Source organism: Colobus angolensis, unplaced genomic scaffold, assembly GCF_000951035.1.
Source record: "Colobus angolensis palliatus isolate OR3802 unplaced genomic scaffold, Cang.pa_1.0 Scaffold27, whole genome shotgun sequence".
Taxonomy (NCBI): domain Eukaryota; kingdom Metazoa; phylum Chordata; class Mammalia; order Primates; family Cercopithecidae; genus Colobus; species Colobus angolensis.
In genome coordinates this window covers 15,865,926-15,889,427 of record NW_012115932.1, presented here as the reverse complement: position 1 = coordinate 15,889,427, position 23,502 = coordinate 15,865,926, and the positions used below count along the sequence as shown (strand labels likewise).

Here is a 23,502-nt window from a genome sequence, read left to right as displayed (position 1 = left end):
TGCTGTTTGTTATTACTTCTGGTTGAGGAAGTAAGTGATAGGATTTTTCAGAGAAAACTGGTAACTCTGATGCAGCTTTATAGCTAGCTCTATGCTGTATGGCCCAGTTAGCACAGAGAGAGCTACAGAAAGAGGTGCATATAGGGCTGTATTTTCCTTATGAGTGAGGGTCAGAGCTGTATTTTCCTTATGGGAGGAAGTTTGATGTGTACTAAGTTAGATTTTTCACAAAGCTACATTAGCGCTTTTTATTAAACTCTATGGAATGAAAGGCTAGATTGTTATATATTAGTACTCAGAAAACAGAAGATCAGGATTGTGTTAGAGAGCTGTGAATTGAGCTAAACTTGTCTCTAATATGTAAATTTGTCAGAAATCCTGCTTTTGAACAGTTAAAGCTCAATGCAAGTTAAAAGACATGAAAGATATATCTTTGTCAACACCATGTTTAGATAAAATTCACCCTTTTATGTGCAAAAATGTAACATCTGTTTGTTTTTATTTGCCAGGGATCAGTACCTGTTTAAAAACAGACCCACAGATGGCCCTCCAAATTCATTTTATAGGTCATTATACCCAAAGATTATCCAGGATATAGAGGTAACTTTATGATTTATCTGTTTTATGGGCTCTTAGTGTCTTGTTCTCGACTTTTTATGTTGCCTTAGAGTGTTCTTTTGTTCTAAAATCGTAGAACTAATAATTTTTTTAAAAAGTTGAGCTTTTGGAGTAAATGTGTCACGATGTATATAATCTGCAGCTCTTCTTCAGAAAAGATAATGTCTTTTGCAAAGAATATCTAACTTTTCTAAAACATGAAATGCTTCTGCAAGGCTGCCAGTTAATTCAAGCCTTAATCTAAAATCATCTTTTTATTCTAATCTGATAAATTTTCCAAAATCCCTGGCCCCATTTTTTTAAGTAAGCATCGTTTTATATTTTTGAGCCATCTCTAGAGAACTAGAGAAGGCACATTCCAAGTTTTCTCTGTACATTACTCATAGTTTTTCATAAAAATGATGCAGATATCATTCTAAGCAACAGTTAGGTGGATTTATAGGGCAGATTATGCTCCTGGACCATTTTGGATTTGAGCGTAACTTCACCAGACCAGTAAAACTCTGTAAACTTGATGAGAAACACTGGAGATGTTTGATATCGTTCATGTGTTCTAATTAGTTCAGTTTTACTATTTAGACTTTTTCCTTGAACCAGGAAAGACATGCACAGGCATTTCTCATTAACTCTTTCACATGTGTTCTTGGCAGGTCTTGGTTACTTCACTGTTTCCTCCTTGGCAGAAAAGTTTAGCCTTTGCTAGGCAATGCAATATCACCCATAAAGTTATACTCAGTTTCCCAAATGTGAAGTAATCCTCTCCCCCAGGTGATAGACATAAAAGTTATTGTGCCAAAATTCATTAAGGGAGAAACATGTGCTTTTTCAGACCCCTCCCCCCTTCCAGGCAGATGTGAATAATGGAATCATTCCATTAATGGTAAATCTGAATGTGACTGGAATATCATTATTTAAAACACAAACTGTCTTGAATATTCTGCTGTCTGAAACGATCTATAAGCAACCCTTTAAGGAGGTTAAATAAAAACTTTCACTAGATAAATCATAAAGTTTAAGAATTAATTGTCCATTGGCAGTTCCAAACTTAGAGTAAGTTGCCCCTGCAGGGCTAGTGGCTGAGACATGGTGTTAACTTTAATCTTAGGTTGATGTGTGCGTGTGTCGTAGGGGAGATGGGGCTGTCGCTTACCCCTAGGTAGTTGTACTAAGGCATTTCTTATGTACCCATCTTATAAACTACATTACATTCTGTTTTTTGTTTTCCTTTGATGAGGGGCAACTATTTACAAAGTTATCTCCAGACTTCTTTGAATAATTGTATCAAAAATATTCTTTGAAAAGAATGATGTTTAAAGTTAATTATGAACAAACAGGAACCTTGGAAGAACTCTGATCAGGTTGAAGATGTGGCGACCTAGATTATTTTATTGAATCCTCATGACTGGTCTTACAATTGACAATGTGCATTCAGTATTCTGTGACATGACACTATGTGACACCACCTGCCATCATCATTTCTTCAGGCTCAAATGATATTTTAAAGTAGGAGAGGAGGCAGGTGTGAGGGGAAACAGCTCTGTGGGAAAACCCTGTGCGACACAACCTCTACATCATGGTGGTCTACCCAGTGGTTCTTAAAGTGTGGTTTGGAAAAACCCACTGGTTGGCCACAAAAGTCTTCTCCAGATTTTTGTGGGCTAGACCTCTTGATATAAGCGATGATGTTTATACTTTGATATATGCACTACTAGTAATAATCATAAAAGTAATGTACCACTAATAGCATTTCCTTATGCCAGATACTTTGTTAACTACTTTATAATGCATTTTCTCTTTTAACATTTTGGACAAAACCTGAAAGGTAGGCCAAGTACTTATTTAAATTTGAGGAAACCTTAGAAGGTTAAAACGGTTAAACAGTTTAGTCAGGATCACACAGCTAGTGGGTAATTGAGTCTGTGATCAACCATATACCCTTCTACCTTAATACGAGTTTTTAACAATAGACCACTGCCACCACCTCAAAATAGATTTTTTTATTCCTGTTTTGGGAGTGTGTTTCATTCTGTCCAGAATAAAACAGAATATAGAGAGTTATATGTAGGGAGTTCTTTCAGTGATCCTGGATCAAATGAGAGACTCTCACGGGCTTGACTCTGTTCGTATGGCTGGTATGAAATCCTCACAAGCAGACTATAATAATTACAAATACCCACTTCGAGTCCTTGCATATGTCAAACTGTATTAGGTGATTTACGTAGGTTACTGTTTTTTATTCTTACAACAAGGTGCATGTTATTATCTTTATAATAGGGGGAAACCGAGACTAAAAGAAGTTTTAGGACTTGCTGCATAGTTAACTAGAAGAGATGGGATGGGATTTTAACTGAGGTCTGTCTAGCTCTATCCAGGCTGAGAGTTGTTGTTTGTCATTTTCAGAGTGGAAAATTCAAGAAGTGAGGGAGAAAGAGGCATGTTTTATGCCTGCTGAATTTCAAGGTGGTCTTTGCCTCCTTCTCTAATTGTGTGAATACTCAGTGTCCTTGACTGTTCATGGAAAAAAGGGTATGAGTTAAGATCTGATTAGTGGGCCCTGTTTTAGTCCACTTATGTGAAAGTAGTAGGGTTTTAAGCACATTGCAGAAAGATAAATGACACTTGGAATGTCAAGTGGCTGTTTTATGTCCCCCTCCCTCCCCAGTTGCCTGTACATAGCTTTAGAGTCTCTTGTGTTTTTTCCCATATACTTGGCAGGGTTGCCAGTTCACAACACCTTTTTCTTTTTTTCCTTCTTCCTCCACCTCGACAGCTTGGCTTATGTGCCGGCTCCTGTAATCTGTACATTCCCAGATTTGGCTTTGATGAGCAGAAAGGAAATGTTCATCTCTGAATCTGCCCTTCTACATTGACCCACCAAAAATTGGCTTAATTTTAAGGGAAAATAGAGAACCTGGCTTAGTGCAGCCAACTCCTGTTATTCAGGAAATGAGGATGTGAGAAATGGAGTCTGGGGAGAATAAATACGTATTGTAAGCTTTCTGCAAAGGCTCATCTCGCCTGGGTGTTCTTGCCACACATAGAGAGGGTTTAGAGGGCCTCCGTTCAATTGAGAAGGAATTCCTAGAAAACCTGAGGCTCACTCCTAAAAGAAGCAGCCATATTCTCCTTTGCTGTCTAGAGTCTTAGTTGTTGTTGTTGTTGTTGTTACCATTAATGGTGGGCTGACTGTAGATACTTTGCTACAAGTGATTTAATTTAATCCTCAAATTGTCAAAGCTGAGATTTTTACTCCAAAGTCCATGCTGCTTTCACTCTAGCGTGCCCCCAAGTGTCCACTAACAGAGAGTTGGGAGTTGTTATAGCAGCCCTAGAGTTCTGGTATTCTGAACTTGGATTTTTCTCTTTTGCCATTTGAGTAGTGACAAACTCCTTCAAGTAATCTACCTTCTTCCTCTCTTCATTCATTGCATGGAAGCCTTTGAAGTGCTCTTCTTGGACAGCCCACTGGGAAAATGATGGTGTGTTGTATCACACCTTTTAATAAGCCACATTTTATTCAGGGAAAGCGGGGAGCTTTTTTTGTGGTTTGCAAACCTGATATTAACATTGTCCTGACCAGAAAATGTCAAAACTTGCCCACCCACCCAGTTGTGTTTAGGCTTCTAAAAATAATGTTATTCCTCCATACTCAGACATCTGTTTTCACTCTATTGCCAATTTAAATGCCGCTGTATACTCTGTGTATCATGGCTACTTTCCCAGTATTTTGAAAATTTGCGCAGGGTAAGGGGATTTTACAAGTTCTCAAAAACATGAAATATTCCTCTACAGTAGCCATACCACGTGATGGCTAAGTGAAATGATAGGTATCCACATAATTAAAGAGGTGCACCTGTGTGTGACCTCTATTCCTGCTGCTGGCATTAGGATAATAGTTGGATTCCATTTGAAGGCTGAGCCTCTTCCTGGGAATGGTTAGGGAAGGCTCAGGCTTATTAGCATTAAATATCAGCCTAGACTGAGACAGCGATTTCTGGCAACTTTGTGAGAATTATGTATTTGTTGTTGCAGCCTACTTTCTTTTTGGTTAACGTTTTCAACAACTGAAGAAGAACGTAACTACCATTTGCTGGCACTATAATGAGAACTTACATACATAATCTCATTTGAACCTTAACAGTGGTTTTGAGGGAGTAGATATTACTCTTCCCATCTTTACAGCAGTGGAAGTCCTTTGCCGAAGTTGCTACTTGACCTAGGTATTTTCTACCACAGTGGGCTACCTGCCAGTTTTAAAGGTCTAGTTTTTCTAAAAAAAGACCTGGCTTAGAAGCATTCAGGTAAAAGTCGATGTCGTCAGACATCATGGGGGTAGTTTTTTAGGCTGTCGTAGTTGACAGGAAGTGCTGCTTTTTTGTGCAGGTGGCCTTGGGAATTGAGAAGAGGAATTACCCAGGGTTGGTGCGCAGCAAAGCAGTCAACTCCCTGATCTGGCTCCGTGTCTCTTTCATGGCTTTTCAAAACAAGCTACACTTTGGGATTCAAGAAACTGATGATTTCTAAAACAGGCCTAGGTGAGGACTTTGTAAAATGACACATCAAGAATTGGTTGACAAACTGTTTCTTTTAAAATGCAGAAACTTATTTGAGAAAAGGAGGCTTTTTGTAAGTGTTGAGAAGCTAAGCCATTTGCTAACTTCCGTTCAACTTAGAATGAAAATCTGGTATCTAGCAGAGCTTTTGTGAAGTCCTCTTCCCTAGCTCTTACTTGAGGGTTGGGGATAGAGAGTATAGCCCAGCCTTTAATGTTGTTGTCATCCTCTGTCCAGACATCTCAGGGGACTGATGTATCACAGGCTGAGTGTGTACAGAGGACCCTGGGTCCTCTGTGCAGTCTTCTCTGCTGCGTCTTCAGGGTTTTGGGTACAGTTAAAGATTGTAGCCATGTCACCCACTTCTAGGAAACATTTTAGAGTAGTGGGAGAGCATGTAGGAAATTCTTTTTGGTATAGGGATTCCCCCCACCCCCTCTTTTAAATTAAAATAATTGTTTCCCCCTCAAACTCTCATGCGGTAGTAAATGTGCTTTTTCTAGTCATTGAAATATAAAGCGAAACAAAGCTACTTACTGCTTCAGTGTCATCTTAAAGCAATTGTACACCTCTTAAACCTAAGAACAACTTGGTAACACCTGGCATATATGTAAAAACATATTATGTATTCATCTTTGTAATAGTTTGGGTTCATATGAACTCATACATTCTGTAGCAACTCTGTGGGCCCCCAGAGGGTATAATGTGAACATTTGTAACCACTGCCAAGAGTCACTGGCCACAAAGTAGGCTTGTTACCAGTACATCTGCCTACTAAATCAGCATTTTCCTGGAGTGCTCAGCATGCTGAGATGGCTCAATCACTATCTAAAAATACATTGTTTCTCTAAATGATTCCATGCGTTGCGTTCAGCTTAAGAAATGCCTGTATTCTGGATCTCTCTTTTTTGAGGCGGAGTCTCGCTCTGTCACCCGGACTGGAGTGCAGTGGCCGGATCTCAGCTCACTGCAAGCTCCGCCTTCCGGGTTTACGCCATTCTCCTGCCTCAGCCTCCCAAGTAGCTGGGACTACAGGCGCCCGCCACCTCGCCCGGCTAGTTTTTGTATTTTTAGTAGAGACGGGGTTTCACTGTGTTAGCCAGGATGGTCTCGATCTCCTGACCTCGTGATCCACCCGTCTCAGCCTCCCAAAGTGCTGGGATTACAGGCTGGATCTCTTTTTAAATAAAAAAGTTGCTTGTCCAGACAGATCCGTTTGTCTACTTTGATAGAGGTAGCAGAGGTGGTTGGGTTATGTGTTTTTATTTTTTTATTTTTTTTTATTTTGAAGTGTGCTTTTGTATGTCTAATGTTTTACCAAGTCACTAAAGATGATGACCCAGGCTAGGAAGTTCTGACTTGGTGGCAGATGGACAGATGAGTATTTCCCCTCTCCTGGCATCTCCATGGCACGTCCGTTCATCTCCTGGGCATTGGAAATACGCCATCCTGCCCTCACAGATGTGTATGGGAGCTCCTCGAGGGAAGATACCGTGTTTCCAGGACTCTTGCTAAGCGCTGGGGCCACAAATTATGGAAATATTCACTTTTTAAGTATACGTGTATCGGTATCTCCAACCCTCCATTTCCTTTTCTGTAAAATGCAAACAATGATTCCTGCTTCGGAGTTACGATTAAATTAGCTACAAAACATATAAAGTGAGTGGTATAGTGTTAGGAAAGCATAGTGCCTGGCACATAGCTTTCAGTTAATTTTAAGATTTTAGAGTGCACAGAAGGATACTATCTTCAAAATAAGAAGAAATAGTTTGTTAGATGTCAGTAGAGCCAGTAGTTAAGTACTCCTTTCTTCAGCAAAGCAGATAATTAGACTTTTAGCTGTAGAGAAGTAATTAGCTACTGAGAGAGAAACTATATCCTGAAGTGTAACAGGTTATTGAAATCCCTATTTTCCCCTAATTTCAAGGATCAGGAATTCAGACTTTAGTTACTCTTAGTAGAGACATTGTATCTTTTGAGCCTTAAAAATCACTTATATCTACTCCCAGAGGTTAGGTCTTCTGGTGCTCTGGGTATGACCTACTTCTTCACTAAACTTGGCCCAGTGGTCCAGGCTGTGGAGCTCATTATCGCCCTTAATTCCTGCAGCACTTAGAATTTTTATCACTCATTTGGCACTTTTGGAATTGTTACTGATCTTACGTTCTGTGTGCACTGCCTCAAGAGGCAAGCCCATCCTGCTTTGCATTGAATATGTTAGTAGCAAAGTATGGGTTCAGAGTCAGAAAGAACTGAGTGTGATTTCCAGCTGGTCTGATTACTGATTTTGTGGCTGCAGGCAAATTAAACTCTGTTTTCCTGTTTGTAAAAAGGAAATAATAAGTACTTCCTTCCTTCCAAGGTTATTGTATGGATCATTTAAGCAAATAAACTTAGTTTAGTGTCTGTCTATTCCAGACGCCATGGGTCTAAACATTGGAGTGGTGCCTCCCTGAATTCAGTATGTCTCCTGTTGATCTTTTTATCCTCAGTGCCTAGCACGGTACCTGGAATATATTAACATCTCAGCAAATGTTGCATAAATGATAAGAGGAACAAGAATCCAGGGCTGAAGTGTACCATTTTTACTCTACAGAAACATTAGGAAGGTTAAAAATGATAAAATTCTTCCTATGTAGTTGGCTTATAGTAGTTGCTCAATATCTTTCCTCAGTGATCAAGACAATGCTTTGTTTGGGTATGTAGATTGTCAATATATGCTTAATGATGGTTTTTAATTGGCATTAGGGAGCGACCCAATGAGTTACTATTTATTTGCGTGTTTTGGGTGCATATGGCATTCTTTAAACATACTGAATTCTGTCTAGGCCAGTTTTTTCAAGCCCAATCCAAAACTCATTGGAAATCCTATGATAGTTGCCAGATGGGCAGGGAAAGTTTAAGAGAAAAGATTGTTGGGTTAATATCTTACTTGGAAAAGTGCATGATCCTATCCACAGACAATTATGCAAACCAAGATTGGGGTATCGGTGGTATGCTGTTTCTGGAAGCAATGCCAAAGTCTGAAACCTAATAGAATAAGTTGATTCACAAAAACTCATCTCTTGTCTCCTTTTTCCCCTAGACTATAGAATCTAACTGGCGGTGTGGACGACACAACTTGCAGAGGATTCAGTGCCGCTCTGAAAATAGTAAAGGTGTCTACTGTTTACAGTATGATGATGAAAAAATTATCAGTGGCCTACGAGATAATTCTATTAAGGTGAATGACTGAATTTTATATGTATTATTTTTAGAATCGTGGCTATGTGTTAGACACTAGATGTGACAATCTTTCCATTTACTCCAGATTGGTTTTTATCTCTTCCACTCAATCTTGGCAGCTCTCGGTGTAGTTCTAAAGAACTAGAGCCAGAGCATTTCCCCGTAACTAATACAAGATCCTGGATTGTCTCACTTCTTATCCTTCTCTAAGCACAGTCACATTCTATATTCTGTATTAGGTGTAAATAGAAAATATCCCAGTATCACAGGGCTCTTGATTGCTTTGCCGGCTGGTAAGAGTATTGGTAGTTTATAAACCAAAGCCATTACCTTTTATGGTTTCTGAGAAGGACTGAAATAATAATACCACAGAATGATAGAGCAACTTATATTGTTTTCATTAACTTTTCAATAGTAGATAAATTGTATTATTTCTTATGTTTAATATGTTTGATGGCTGATCTAATTTGATTTTATTTTACATTGTAGCTTATGTCCTCATATTTTAGAAAGCATCGAGTTTTTTAAATTTTGTAAAAAAACATTGTAACTTACAAACAGGGAAGTTTGCTCTTCTGTTGTATAATTATGTGAGTTTTGATAAGCACACAGAGGTGTATAACTGTTACATGGAGCAGCTCTCTCATTCCCCCAATTCCCTTGTCCTGCCCTTTTATTTTCCTGGACTTTTTGGCCTCTTTCCTGTGCTTACCCGTTCACCTGTTGAAGGATGTTTGTGTTGTTTCCAGTTTCTTAAAATTATGAATAAAGCTACCATAATTATATACCTGTAGGTTTTTTGGGGAACCTAAATTTTTAGTTCATTGGGTGAAAACTGAGGAGTGAGGTTGCTGGCTCATATGGTAAGTGTATGTTTCACCTGCTAAGAAATTGCCCAGCTGCTTTCCACAGTGCCCATACCATTTCACATTCCCATCAACAGTGATGAGAGTTGCTTTTTTTTTTTTTTTTGAGACAGAGTCTGTCTCTGTCACCTGCCTCCTGGGTTCAAGCAATTCTCCTGCCTTCCTACCTCAGCCTCCTTAGTAGCTGGGACTACAGGCACGTGGCACCATGCCCAGCTAGTGTTTTTGTTTTTAGTAGAGATGGTGTTTTGCCATGTTGCCCAGGCTGGTCTTGAGCTCCTGACCTCAAGTAATGCGCCTGCCCCAAAGTGCTGGGATTACAGGTGTGAGCAGCCACTGCACCCGGCCTGAGAGTTACTTTTGTTCTGTATCCTTGTCAGCCCTTGATCGTCTCAATTTTTTTGATATTAGCCATTCTAATAGGTATGTGAACATACCTCATTTTGCTTTAAATTCGCATTTCCCCAGTGATGATAGTGAGCATCTTTCTACGTGCTTACCTGCCATCTTCTTTGGTGAAGTTTCTTTTCGGATCTTTTACCCGTTTTTAAAATGGGTTCTTTTTTTTTATTATTGAGTTTTTAGAGTTCTTCATGTAGTCTAGATACAAGTTGTTTGTTAGATACGTTTTGCATATATTTTTCCCAATTAGTGAGTTGTCTTTTCATTTTCTTTTTATTAAAAAAATTTTTTTTGAGACAGAGTTTTACCCTTGCCCAGGCTAGAGTGCAATGGCGCAATCTCAGCTCACTGCAACCTCCGCCTCCCGGGTTCGAGTGATTATCCTGCCTCAGCCTCCCGAGTAGCTAGGATTATAGGTATGTGCCACCACCCCTGGCTAATTTTTTGTATTTTTATTAGAGACAGGGTTTTTCCATGTTGGTCAGGCTGGTCTCAAACTCCCGACTTCAGATGATCCACCTGCCTCAGCCTCCCAAAGTGCCAGGATTACAGGCATAAGCCACCATGCCTGGCCATCTTGTAATTTTCTTAAAGATCTCTTTTAACAGAGCAAAAAATTTTAATTTTTTTTTTTTTTTTTTTTGAGATGGAGTCTCACTCTGTCACCCAGGCTGGAGTGCAGGGGCATGATCTTGGCTCACTTCAACCTCCACCTCCTGGGTTCAAGCAACACTTACACCTTAGCCTCCCAAATAGCTGGGACTACAGGCGTGTGCCACCATGCCCAGCTAATTTTTGTATTTTTAGTAGAGACGGGGTCATGTTGGCCAGGCTGGTCTTGAACTCCTGGCCTCAGGTGATCTGCCCATCCAGACCTCCCAAAATGCTGAGATTACATGCGTGAGCCACTGTACTTGACAGAATATTTTAATTTTGATGAAGTCCAACTTACCAGTTTTTTCTTTTATGGATCATGCTTTCGATATTATATCCAAGAAGCCTTTCTCTGAACTCGTTGAATCTGTAAATTTACGTCTTTCATTACTTACATTTCAGTAGTCTTCAGCCATTATTTTTTCAAATATTTTTTTCTGTACCAATTTCTCCTTTCCTTCTGAAATTCTAATCACATAAATATTAGATCAAAATTAGATATTGTTCCACGTTGTTTTCAATCTTTTTTCCTCTCCCTTCTGGATAATTTCTGTTGGCCTATCTTCAAGTTGACTGAATTTTTCATCTCTTCATCTCTGTTCTCCTGTTACCCTCCGCCCCATCAAGTGAGTTAATTTCAGCTATGATATTTTACAGTTTCTATTTCTCTGCTGAGAATTTTCTGTTTTTCATTCGCTTCAAGCACGTTTATCTTTATCCTGTGGAGTATAGTTAGAGTAACTGCTTAACATCTTTAACCATGTCAGCATCTGGGTAACCTCCAGCTTGACATCTGTTGATTATCCAGTCCCCTGAGATTTTTCATTTTTCTTGATTTTTGAATCATGCCAGGTAATTTAAACTCGTATTTTGGGCATTGTGGATATTACGTTGTAAAGACTGTGGGTCCTGTTATAATCCTCTGGGGGATGTTTTTGGGTAAGTGTGTTTTTAAGCAGTTAGTCAACTTAGTTGGGTTCAGAACACAAGTTCTGTCTTGGCATCATCAGAGGGGTTGGGGGGATGGTTCTAATCTCTTTTCCACTGTTCAAAGCCTTTGCCGTGCCACTTTGGGTCTGTCATGGGCTTTCACTACTCAGAGGTTAATCTGAGGCTTCAGCAGTGCTTGAAATATCAGCTTAGTTATACAGCCTTTTCTGTGCTGGTTCAGTCTGTTCTGTGCATATACAGCTCAAGGGTAAGCCCAAGCCATGTGTTGTTTGGGTTCTTTTATTTCTAGTTCTTTCCTCTTGATTTTCCCTACGTCTCTTCAGTTCCTAAGGACACTTTTTTTCCTTTTCCTCTGGCCAGAAAAATTGGGTCACTCTTGGAATTTTTGTTATCCATTCCATTGTTCTGCAGTACATCTTCATGACTGGAGCCATGAGCCCTATGAGAAAAGAGAGAAAAAAAACCCCCAGGGATCTCTTTTTCCAGCCCCTATGCCTAGAAAGAGGGATTTCTTTCAGAACTTTAGCTGCATGTATTGCTATTTCACTATAGCTCCCTGGTCAGGGCCTACCTTTGAGCAAAAGCCACAATAGAAAGAAAAGAGAAAAAGCCAGGTGTTGGTGGCTCATGCCTGTAATCTCAGCACTTTGGTAGGCTGAGGTGGATGGATCACTTGAGGCCAGGAGTTCAAGACCAGCCTGGCCAACATGGTGAAACCCCGTCTCTACTAGAAATACAAAAAATTAGCCAGACGTGGTGGTGGGCACCTGTAATCCCAGCTACTCGGGAGGCTGAGGCATGAGAATTGCTTGAACCCAGGAGGCAGAGGTTGCAGTGAGCGAGGATCACACCACTGCAATTCAGAGCAAGACTCTGTCTCAATTTAAAAAAAAAGACAAAAAACAAAGAAAAGAGAAAACAAGAAACAAAAATAATGGCAAATTCACCCCCATGCGGATTGTTTCTTCACATTTTGACCCCTTGCCACATCTGCCTTCCCCCTGACTTTTCAGAGTTCTCAACTAGTTTTTATCAGAGTTTTTAGTTATAATCAACTGGAGAGATAGGTTGCGGTGGGCTTTCTCCATCTTGGCCCTATTTTCTGCTATTGTTCTACTTTGGGTGAAATAAAACTTTTCTGCTTTTTTTTTTTAATTTTTATTTTTTGTTAGTTTTTTAAAAAGTGAAATAGTGGAATTTTAGTAATTCAGCTACCTAGGTCAAACACACTCTGAATTATAGAATATAAGAAACTGTTCTGTTGGTTTCCTATATGTATGGCACTGATTGCGAAAAGATATTCTGTGGATGTGAATCTAGAGGATGTTAGCAGGCATTCTAGGCAGAGAATAATGCCCTCCAAAGAAGTTTAGATAACACTACATGCTGTGTCTCCAGCTTAGAAATTCACAGGATACAGTGGCATAGAAAGGCTCTGAGAATGCCTACAATAGAGACACCCAGTGTTTCCCAAGTTCCAAAACTTATTTGACCATGGAACTCTATTTTTAATTTTTTTTTCTATTTTTTTTGAGACAGAGTCTCTCTGTGTTGCCCAGGCTGGATTGCAGTGGCACGATTTCGGTTCACTGCAACCTCTACCTCCCAGGTTCAAGCGAGCGATTCTCCTCCCTCAGCCTCCTGAGTAGCTGGGACTACAGGTGCCCACCAGCAGGCCTGGCTAATTTTTTGTGTTTTTAGTAGAGATGAGGTTTCGCTATGCTGGCCAGGCTGGTCTCAAACTCTTGACCTCAAGTGATCCGCCTGCCTCGGCCCACCAAAGTGCTGAGATTACAGGTGTGAGCCACTGCTCCTGGCCCACAGAACTCTATTTTTACGTATACTTGATAGCCCTAATCTGTGGCTACCAGTATCTCTAGAAAGTGTGACGTATGCTACTATTTAATACTGGTAGTTTTTCTTTAAGAAATAGATGAGAATAGTTTATAACAGCCTTGTCAAAGCATAGTCTTGACTGTGGGCTTGGAATTCATTTACACTAGATGTGTTTTCAAAAGAATTCTCTTAATTGTGGCACATCCATTTGATTTATAAGACATAGAATAGTAGAGCAGAAGTATGCTTTGAAGAGATTATCTAGACCAGTGGTTGGAAACCTTTTTTTACCTTATTCTGCACCAATCCTTGATCACTAATCACTTTAAAAATAACTCAGGTTCCATTAGGTCAGAAATTAAAATCAAGCTTTGCTATTGTGGAAAGATATTATACTTCAGTGTCTACATCATTTATAAAATCTTGTTCATTTGCAGTAAACTATAGAGTCACTGAAAATTATGATGGTATTGTTGTACATGTCAAGAAATAGGTGCACAGTCTATTTTTAATAGTTTAATCTTTGAAAACATTCTCATCTCCCATGAAATATCAACAATATCGATAACTTGGAAACACTGGAAAGATTAAAAGAAGGGAGTAGATTTGGTATGTAAGAAGGTGCTGCTTGTCCTGACAACAAGTAAAAATCCGAACAAACTGAAAAATCAGCCATTCTACTCAGATTCGTAAGAGAAGTGAGGTCACAGGAGAAGCTGCTGCCCCACAAATTGGAGAGACAGGCAAATACAGAGAATCATAACTCACTGGTGCAGAAACATCCAGGAGAACCAGTGTCTAGGTAGGGTAACCTGAACTGTAATTGAAAATTGCTGGAGGTTCAGTGTGGGACAAGTCTGAGAAGTATAAACTGAGGAGGAGCCAGTCATCAGGGCTCCCCACGACACTTTTGTGAGTTTTACCTCCAAGAGCTCTACTATGTTCTCTCAGTGATTATCACAGAAAAAATGCCCTTGTGTTTCCAGCAGTGGGGAGGGAAAATAAACCTTTTTAACTATACTAGGTTATTCTGTACCTCTTGACAAGGTCTACCTTCAGTAGGAACTGCTTAGCCAGAGCCTAAAGTGCTGAGATTTTATAGAACCTGGCTGACCTGGGGAAGGGAAATACACAACTCTAGCTTCCTCATCCATGTGGTCCCACATAAAGGGGTGAGGGAGAACTAAGAAGTACTTGTAAAGTCTAGAGGTATAAGCTCACTAAAAGACCAAAACCTAGTCATGGAACTATAGAATGCTTCCCTTCTTGAAGGCCTGTTGATAGCATTTCCTTTTGATTAATGTACACAAATTCGTAGCTGTTCTATACACCAACAGCGACTAAGTGGAGAATCACATCAATAACTCAACCTCTTTTACAATAGCTGCAAAAAAATAAAATACTTAGGAATATACCTAATCAAGGAGTCAGAAGACCTCTACAGGGAAAACTACAAAATGCTGCTGAAAGAAATCATAGATGACACGAACAAATGGAAACACATCCCATGCTCATGGATGGGTAGAATCAATATTGTGAAAATGACCATACTGCCAAAAGCAATCTACAAATTCAATTCAGTCCCCATCAAAATACCACCTAATACCAAAACCAGGAAAGGACATAACTATTCCTTTCTCATTCTTCGCAGAATTAGATAAAACAATTCTAAAATTCACGTGGAACCAAAAAAGAGCCCATGTGGCCAAAGCAAGACTAAGCAAAAAGAACAAATCTGGAGGCATCACACTACCTGATTTCAAACTATACTACAATGCTATAGTCACCAAAACAGTGTGGTACTGGTTCAAAAATAGGGACATAGACCAATGGAACAGAATAGAGAACCCAGAAATAAACCCAAATACTTACAGCCAACTGATCTTTGATAAAGCAAACAAAAATATAAAAGTGGTGAAAGGATATCCTTTTCAACAAATGGTACTGGGATAATTGGCAAGCCACATACGGGAGAATGAAACTGGATCCTCATCTCTCACCTTATACAAAAATCAAGTCAGTATGGATTAAGGACTTCAAACCTAAGACCTGAATCTATAAAAATTCCAGAAGATAACATTGGAAAAACCCTTCTAGACATTGGCTTAGCAAGGATGTCATAACCAAGAACCAAAAGCAAATACAACAAAAACAAAGACAAATAGCTGGGACCTAATTGAACTAAAGAGCTTTTGCACAGCACAAGGAACAGTTAGCAGAGTAAACAGCCTACAGATTGGGATAAAATCTTAACAGTCTATACATCTGACAAAGGACTAATATCCAGAATCTACAATGAACTCAAATCAGTAAGAAAAAAACAAACACAATGAACTCAAGTTAACAAGAAAAAAAACAAAGCGGTCCCATCAAAAAGTGGGCTAAGGACACGAATAAACTATTCTCAAAAGATATACAAAATAGTCAACACACGTATGAAAAAATGCTCAACATACGAAAAAATGCTCAACAAACATGAAACAATGATCAGAGAAATGCAAATCAAAACCACAATGTGATACCACCTCACTCCTGCAAGAATGGCCATAATCAAAAAATCAAAAAACAGTGTATGCTGGTGTGGATGTGGTGAACAGGGAACACTTCTGCACTGCTGGTGGGAATGTAAGCTAGTACAGCCACTATGGAAAACAGTGTGGAGATTTCTTAAAGAATTAAAAGTACAACTACCATTTGATCCAGCACTCCCACTACTGGGTGTCTACCCAGAGGAAAAGAAGTCATTATTCAAAAAAGACACTTGCACATGCATGTTTATAGCAGCACAATTCACAGTTGCAAAATTGTGGAACCAACCCAAATGCCCATCACTCAACGAGTGGATAAAGAAACTGTGATTGTATATAAGATGGGATACTATGAAACCATATAAAGGAATGAATTAACAGCATTTGCGGTGACTTGGATGAGATTGGAGACTGTTATTCTAAGTGAAGTAACTCAGGAATGGAAAACCAAACATCATATTGTTCTCACTGTTATGTGGGAGCTAAGCTAGGAGGACGCAAAGGCATAAGAATGATGCATTGGACTTGGGGGACTTGGGGGCACAAGTGGGAGGGGGGCGAGGGATAGAAGACTGCAAATATGGTGCAGTATATACTGCTTGGGTGATGGGTGCAGCAGAATCTCACAAATCACCACTAAAGAACTTAGGTAACCAAATACTACCTGTACAATAGCTTATGGAAAAATAAAAAATAAATTTAAAAAATCAGTAAAAAAATGAAAGGCTAGAAATTAATACAATATCCGATCATACCACAAGTGGATATAAACTAGAAATCAGTAACAAAAAAAGAAGCTGGAAAAATTCCTAAATACTTTAAGATTAAGTAACATAATTCTAAATAACACATGGATCAAAGAAGAAATCTCAAGAGAAATTTTAAAAATATTTTGAGGCTGGGCACAGTGGTTCACGTCTGTAATCCCTGCACTTTGGGAGGCTGAGGTGGGAGGATTGCTTGAGCCCAGAAGTTTGAGACAAGCCTGGGCAACATAGGGAGACCCTGTCTCTACAAAAAAATTAAAAAACATTAGCTGGGCATTGTGGCATGCATCTGTAGTCCCAGCTACTCAAGAGGCTGAGGTGGGAGGATCACCTGAGCCCGGGAGGTCAAAGGTGTAGTAAGCTGTGATTGTGTCACTGTATTTCAGCCTGAGTGACAGTGTGAGACTTTCTCTGCTCCTTCCCTGTGTGTGTGCACATGTGTGCGTGTGTGGGTGGGTATAACTAAATGAAAATGAAAACGCAAGTTATCAAAATCTGTGGGATACAGTGAAAGCTTAGAATTTTATAGTTTTGAGTACATATATTAGAAAAGAAGACAGACTAAAATCAGTCATCTAAGCTTCCGCCTTAGGAAACTAGAAAAAGAACAGTTTAAATCCATAGTAAGCAGAATAAAAGAGTTAATGAAAATTAGGGCAGAGATCAGTGAAATTGATAACAGGAAGTCAATAGAAAAAATTAAGGAAACCAAAAGATGTGTCTTTGAAAAGATGAGTAAAATTGATAAGCACCTAGCTATGCTAACATAGGAAAAAAGAGGACTTAAATTCCTAATATTGAAATGAAAGAGGAGACATCACTATAGGTCTCATGAGCATTAAATGCATAATAAAATAATATATCTACAAATTTGATAATTTACATGAAATGAATTCATTCCCTGAAAGACACAATCTGCCAAAACTGACATAAAAACAAATAGATAATCTGAGTAGGCCTTTATCTGTTGAAGAAATTGAGTCGATAATTAATTACCTTCCAAAACAGAAAGCACTAGGCCCAGATGGGTTACTGGTGAATTCTGTCAAACATTTGAGTAAGAAATTACATCAGTTCTCTACAATGTCTTCCAGAAGATAGAAGAAGAGAGGATATTTTGTCACTCATTCTATGAGGCCATCCTTACCTTAGTACTAAACTAGATAAAGACATTCTAAGAAAACCACAGACCAATATCTTCATGTTTAACCTTCAAAAGTCAATTAATGTAATCCGTCATATCAATAAGCCAAAGAAGAAAATCATGTCAATATATGCAGAAAAGGTGTTTGACAAAATTGAACACTCTTTAATGATAAAAACCGTTAGTAAACTATGAATAGAGGGGAACTTCCTTAACTTGATAAAGAGTATCTACAAAAAGCCTATAGCTAACATTCGTACACAGTGCTGAGAAATGTGAAACTTTCCCACTAAGATCAGGAATAAGACAAAGATGTCCCCACTCACCGCTACTTTTCAACATTGTATTAGAACTCCTAGATAACACAATAAGTCAAGAGGAAATAAAAGGTATACAAATTGAGAAGGAAGCATTAGAACTGTCTTTGCTTGTAGATGACATGATTGTAGAGAAAAATGAAAGCATCAACAAAAGAAAACCTCCTAGAACTAATAAATGGTTATAACAGGTTTGCTGGATACAAAGTTAATGTACATAAGTCATTTGTTTACCCATATACCAGCAATGAAAAAGTGGAATGTGAAATTAAAAACACAATAACATGGCTGGGCGCAGTAGCTCACGCCTGTACGGCACTTCAGGGAGGCCGAGGTGGGTGGATCATCTGAGGTCAGGAGTTCGCAACCAGCCTGGCCAACATGGCAAAACTCCATCTCTTCTAAAAATACAAAAATTAGCCAGGTGTGGTGGTGGGCGCCTGTAGTCCTGCTACTCAGGAGGCTGAGGCAGGAGAATCGCTTGAACCTGGGAGGCGGAGGTTTCAGTGAGCCGAGATCACGCCATTGCATCCCCCCACCAAAATGGAATACTTAGGTATAAATCTGACAAAATATGTGTAAGATCTATGTGAAGAAAACTGTAAGACTGATTAAAGAAATCAAAGAACTAAATAAATGGGGAGAGACATTTCATGCTCATGGGTAGGAAGACTATTGTGAGGATGTCAGTCATTTCTTCCCAAATTGGTCTATAGGTTCAATGCAGTCTCAGTCAAAATCCCAGCAAGTTATTTTGTGGATATCTACCAGCTGACTGTAATGTTTATATGGAAAAGCAAAAACCAGCATGATATTGAAGTAGAATAAAGACAGAGGACTAACACTACCCTACTTCAAGAATTACTGTAAAACTGCAATAATCACAATAATGTGCTGGCAACAGAATGGACAACTAGATCCATGGAACAGAATAGAGAGCCCAGAAATATATACCTTCATAAGTATAGTCAGCTGATCTTTTGCAAAGGAGCAAAGACAATACAGTGGAGAAAATATTGTGTCTTCAACAAATGGGGCAGAAGCAATTAGACACCATATTGCCTCCATTACCCCTAAACAATCTAAACACAGATCCTATGTACTTCACAAAAATTAACTCAAAATGGATTAAAGACCTAATTGTAAAACACAAAACCATAAAATTCGTAGAGTATAACATAGGAGAAAATCTAGATGATCTTGAGTTTGTTGATGATTTTTTAGATACAATACCAAAGGCATGACCCATGAAATAAAAGAATTAATAAGCTGGACTTTGTTAAAATTAAAAATTTCTGTGAGAGACATTGTCTAGAGAAAGAGAAAACAAACCACAGACTAGAGAAAATATATGCAAAAGACATACAAAGAACTCTTGAATCTCAGCAGTAAGAAAATAAACAATTAGATTAACCTGATTTTTAAAAATAAGGCATAGACCTTAACAGACATCTCACCAAAGAAGATATACAGATGGCATATAAGCATGTGAAAAGATGTTCCACATTGTAAGTCATCAGGGAAATGTGAATTATAACAGTGAGACACTACTACACACCTGTTAGCGTGGCCAAAATCCAGAACACTGACAACACCCAATGCTGGTGAGAATGTGGAGCAATAGAAACAGGAACTTTCATTCATTGCTGGTGGAAACAGAAAATGGTACAGCCACTTCAGAAGGCAGTTTGGCAGTTCTTACAAAACTAAACATACTTCTACCATATGATCCAGCAGTGTTGCTACTTAGTATTTACACAACGGAATCGAAAACTTACATTTACAGAAAAACCTGCACCCAGATGTTTATGGCAGCTTTACTGATGATTGCCCAGACTTGGTAGCAACCAAGGTGTCCTTCAGTAGGTAAATGGATAAATTGTAGTATATCTAGACACTGGGATAATCTTCGGCACGAAAAAGGAATGTATATCAAGCCATGAAAAGACAGGGAGGAACCTTCAGTATGTATTACTGTGTGAAAGAAGCCAATGTAAAAAGGCTTCATACTGTATGATTCCAACTCTGTGACATTCTGGAAAAGACAAATCTATGGAGGCAGTAAAAGAAGCGAGAAGAGGAACACTCAGAGCATGAAAACAACTGTTGACAACATTTTACCTCCTTTAATCCTTTTTTCCTTTTCTAAAATATAGTCATTGTGTCACTTTATAGATAATTTTTATTCTGATTTTTAAAAAATGCTTAACTTTTTAATAAAGCATGATCTTTTCTCATTAAACACTTTTCATAGTTTGAGACTTTTATGAAATGCTGGACATTTCATTTTCCACTTTTTATTTTTGTAAACATAGGGGTATGCATTTGTAAAAGGTCTTAATAAATGTTGTCATGTTGCTTTCCAGAGAGTGAGCCAGTTCTTTTTTTATTAATTTATTTATTTTTACGAGACATAAAAATAAAATGACAAAGCAGGGTTCTGCTTTGTCACCCAGGCCGGAGTACAGTGGTGTGATTATAGCTCACTGCAGCCTTGCCTTCTGGGCTCAAGCAGTTCTGTCACTTCAGCCTCCTGAGTAGCTGGGACTACAGGGACACACACCACCACGCCTGGCTAATTTAAAACACACACACACACACACACACACACACACATTTATGGAGATTGACTTGCTATGTTGCCCAGGCTGGTCTTGAACTTCTGGGCTCAAGCGATCCTTCTGTCTCAGCCTCCCAAAATGTTGGGATTATAGGCATGAGCCACAGCACCCAGCCAGTGAGCGAATTCTTTTCACAGATTTTATTTTTAATAAGTCCCCTTTATGAGGCTGTTGATAAGTGTAATGAGATCAATAGCTAAGGGTTCAAATTAAGCAAAATAGCACATCTATCCTTGTAGTTAATCACTATTGTCTGTATTCCTACTTGTCATTTCTTACCTGTTTGATATTCAGTGTTTCTTACTTACTGTAACCCAAGTGTGTTCTATTTTATAATCAGAACATAAGGTGGGACAGTAACATTCATCAAAATGTAGTATAATCATCGTTTGTGGCTAATCTTGTCTCAATAGATTTGGGATAAAACCAGCCTGGAATGTTTGAAAGTGTTAACGGGACACACAGGCTCTGTCCTCTGTCTGCAATATGATGAGCGTGTCATTGTAACTGGCTCTTCAGATTCTACAGTGAGGTGAGTGATCTGGCTTCATTGGTCTTAACTTGTAAGCCTTCCCTGAGAAAGTCTGAGATTGACATCCTCCTCTGGGAGAGGCATACACACACTTACATTTTTACATGCTGTATTTCAAACTACTTTTATTGTAGATATGTTTGAGCAAATTAGGCAGGAAAGCTAATTTTTGTTAAAGGTGTTCTATTCCTATTGCTGTTCATTATAGAGATGACAACATGCTTTCCTGTAAGAGCATATACCAAGTATTAGGCTGGCTTTCTTCTTTTGGGAAACTGGTCCAGAGCAGAGAGGAGACACTCACTTCCAGGAGTCACTCCCGGACTCTTTCACCACCCCTGCCTAAAGCATCACCACCCCTGCTTGAAGCATGCCTAGTATCCTCTCCTGGACTCAGTGCTTCCGTACCACTGCTTCTGCCAGAGATCATGTCTCAGCCTCAGAGGCCTGAGTCTTTTCCCCTCTGCCCTGTGTGAACTTGTCCTCTTAGGAGATGAGGGTTACAGAAAAGCCATGATGTGGAAGTGCTGCCCCCAAATCCCTGGACATACGAAGCAGTTGGGAGACCCTGGCTTTGTCCATAAAGCAGCTGAGTAAAGAAGTGGATGTGGTGATTCATGAGGCATCATGACTTACCCAGTTTGCAGTGGATAAATAATAGACTCAGAGGTCTGTCAGAAGTCAACAAGAGCTGTAAGCTTGGAACCATTCTCAGTTCTTCAGCCAACAAGGCTCCTTCTTCCTTTTATCTCAGACTCAATACAAAATCTGCTTTCTTGAGGAATTGTCTTTTGCCATCAGCGTGAGCCTGCAAACACCATCCCTGAATACCTGACTGCTAAATATACCTAAACTCGAGCAGAGCCAGAATTAGCCACTTTTTCTGAAACCATCTCAGCACTTCTCAGCAAATAAAGAAATTGCTTTTAGGGGCACCTTTTAATCATGCCCTTAGGTTCATTAAGAATGGACCCTGTCTTAGTCTATTTGTGTTGCTATAAAGGAATACCCGAGGCTGGGTAATTTATAAAAGAAAAGGGGTTTATTTGACCCATGGTTCTGCAGGCTCTGCAAGAAGCATGGCACCAGCATCTGCTTCTGATGAAGGCTTCAAGCTACTTCTCCTCATGGCAGAAGGCAAAGGCGAGCCAGTGTATGCAGATTACATGTGAGAGAGAAGCAAGAGAGAGGGCGGAGCTGCTAGGCTCTTTTCAACAGCCAGTTCTCTCATAACGAAGAGTGAGCTCCCTCCTATGAGAATGGCACCAAGTCATTCGTGAGGGATCCACCGCCATGACCCAAATACCTCCTGTCAGGCCCCACCTCCAACCCTGAGGATCAGTTTCAACATGAGATTCGGTAGAGTCAGACAAACCATATCCAAGCCAGACCCAGACAGAGCTCAGATGCCAGAATCGTTTCCTGGCTGTCTCCGTAATTAAGCATCATGCTTTTCTCTTCTCTCCTAGAGTGTGGGATGTGAACACGGGTGAAGTTCTTAACACATTGATCCACCACAATGAAGCCGTACTGCACTTACGCTTCAGCAATGGACTGATGGTGACCTGTTCCAAGGACCGCTCCATTGCTGTGTGGGACATGGCTTCTGCGACCGATATCACTTTACGCCGTGTCCTGGTTGGCCACCGGGCTGCTGTCAATGTAGTAGACTTTGATGACAAGTACATTGTGTCCGCCTCTGGTGACAGGACCATCAAAGTAAGTATGTTTGCAGTCATAACCCTGCCTGCTCCTGTCCCTTTTAGAACAGAGAGAAAGCAGAGGTGGCTTATACCAACCTGGTACCTGGCAAGATCTTTATTCTCCTCTGTGCTTAGTGTAATGTTTTCAAGGTTCATCCATGTGCTTTGTAGCATATATCAGCTTTGTCCCTTTTTTTTGTTGTTGTTGTTGTTTTAAGTACAGATGGGGTCTTGCTATATTGTCCAGACTAGTCTTGAACTCCTGGGCTCAAGCATTCCTCGGCCTTCCAAAATGTTGGGATTAGAGGCATGAGCCACCACACCCAGCCAGTACTTTGTTGTTTCCAGTGGCTGAATAAAATTTCATTGTTCTTCTGTTTATTAGTTGATAGACATTTTAGTTGTTTCTATGTTTTCGGCTATTACAGATGATGCTGCTATAAATATTAGTGTAGAAATTTTCATGTTTTTAATTTTCTTAGGATGGTAACCCTCTGTTTAACTTTTTGTTTTGAAGATGGATCTCACTCTGTCACCCAGGCTGGAGTGCAGTGACATAGTCATGGTTCACTTCAGCCTTGACCTCCTGGGCTCAAGCAGTCCCTCAGCTCAGGGACCCCTGAGGCTCCCATCTAAGCCTCCTGGCGTAGCTGGGAGTACAGGCACTACCAGGCCTGCCCCCCCGCCGCCCCCCCCCCCCCCCCTTTTTTTTCACTCACCTCCTGCTATGACCCCGGTTCCTAACAGACCACGGAGCAGTACACCAGTCTGCCGTCCAGGACTAG

The 23,502-nt window shown here is 39.7% G+C and overlaps 1 protein-coding gene across 4 annotated transcripts in view; it reads left to right on the top strand.

The window, feature by feature from the left end:
* The window catches only part of FBXW11 (F-box and WD repeat domain containing 11), a 150,759-nt gene that overhangs the window by 113,495 nt on the left and 13,762 nt on the right, over positions 1-23,502 (top strand). For all 4 annotated transcript variants that reach the window (XM_011947789.1, XM_011947788.1, XM_011947787.1 and 1 more), the window contains 4 exons: positions 510-600; positions 8,257-8,394; positions 20,896-21,014; positions 22,484-22,733. In XM_011947789.1, the coding sequence (XP_011803179.1) occupies positions 510-600; positions 8,257-8,394; positions 20,896-21,014; positions 22,484-22,733 (598 nt within the window). The remainder of the gene's footprint in view (positions 1-509; positions 601-8,256; positions 8,395-20,895; positions 21,015-22,483; positions 22,734-23,502) is intronic.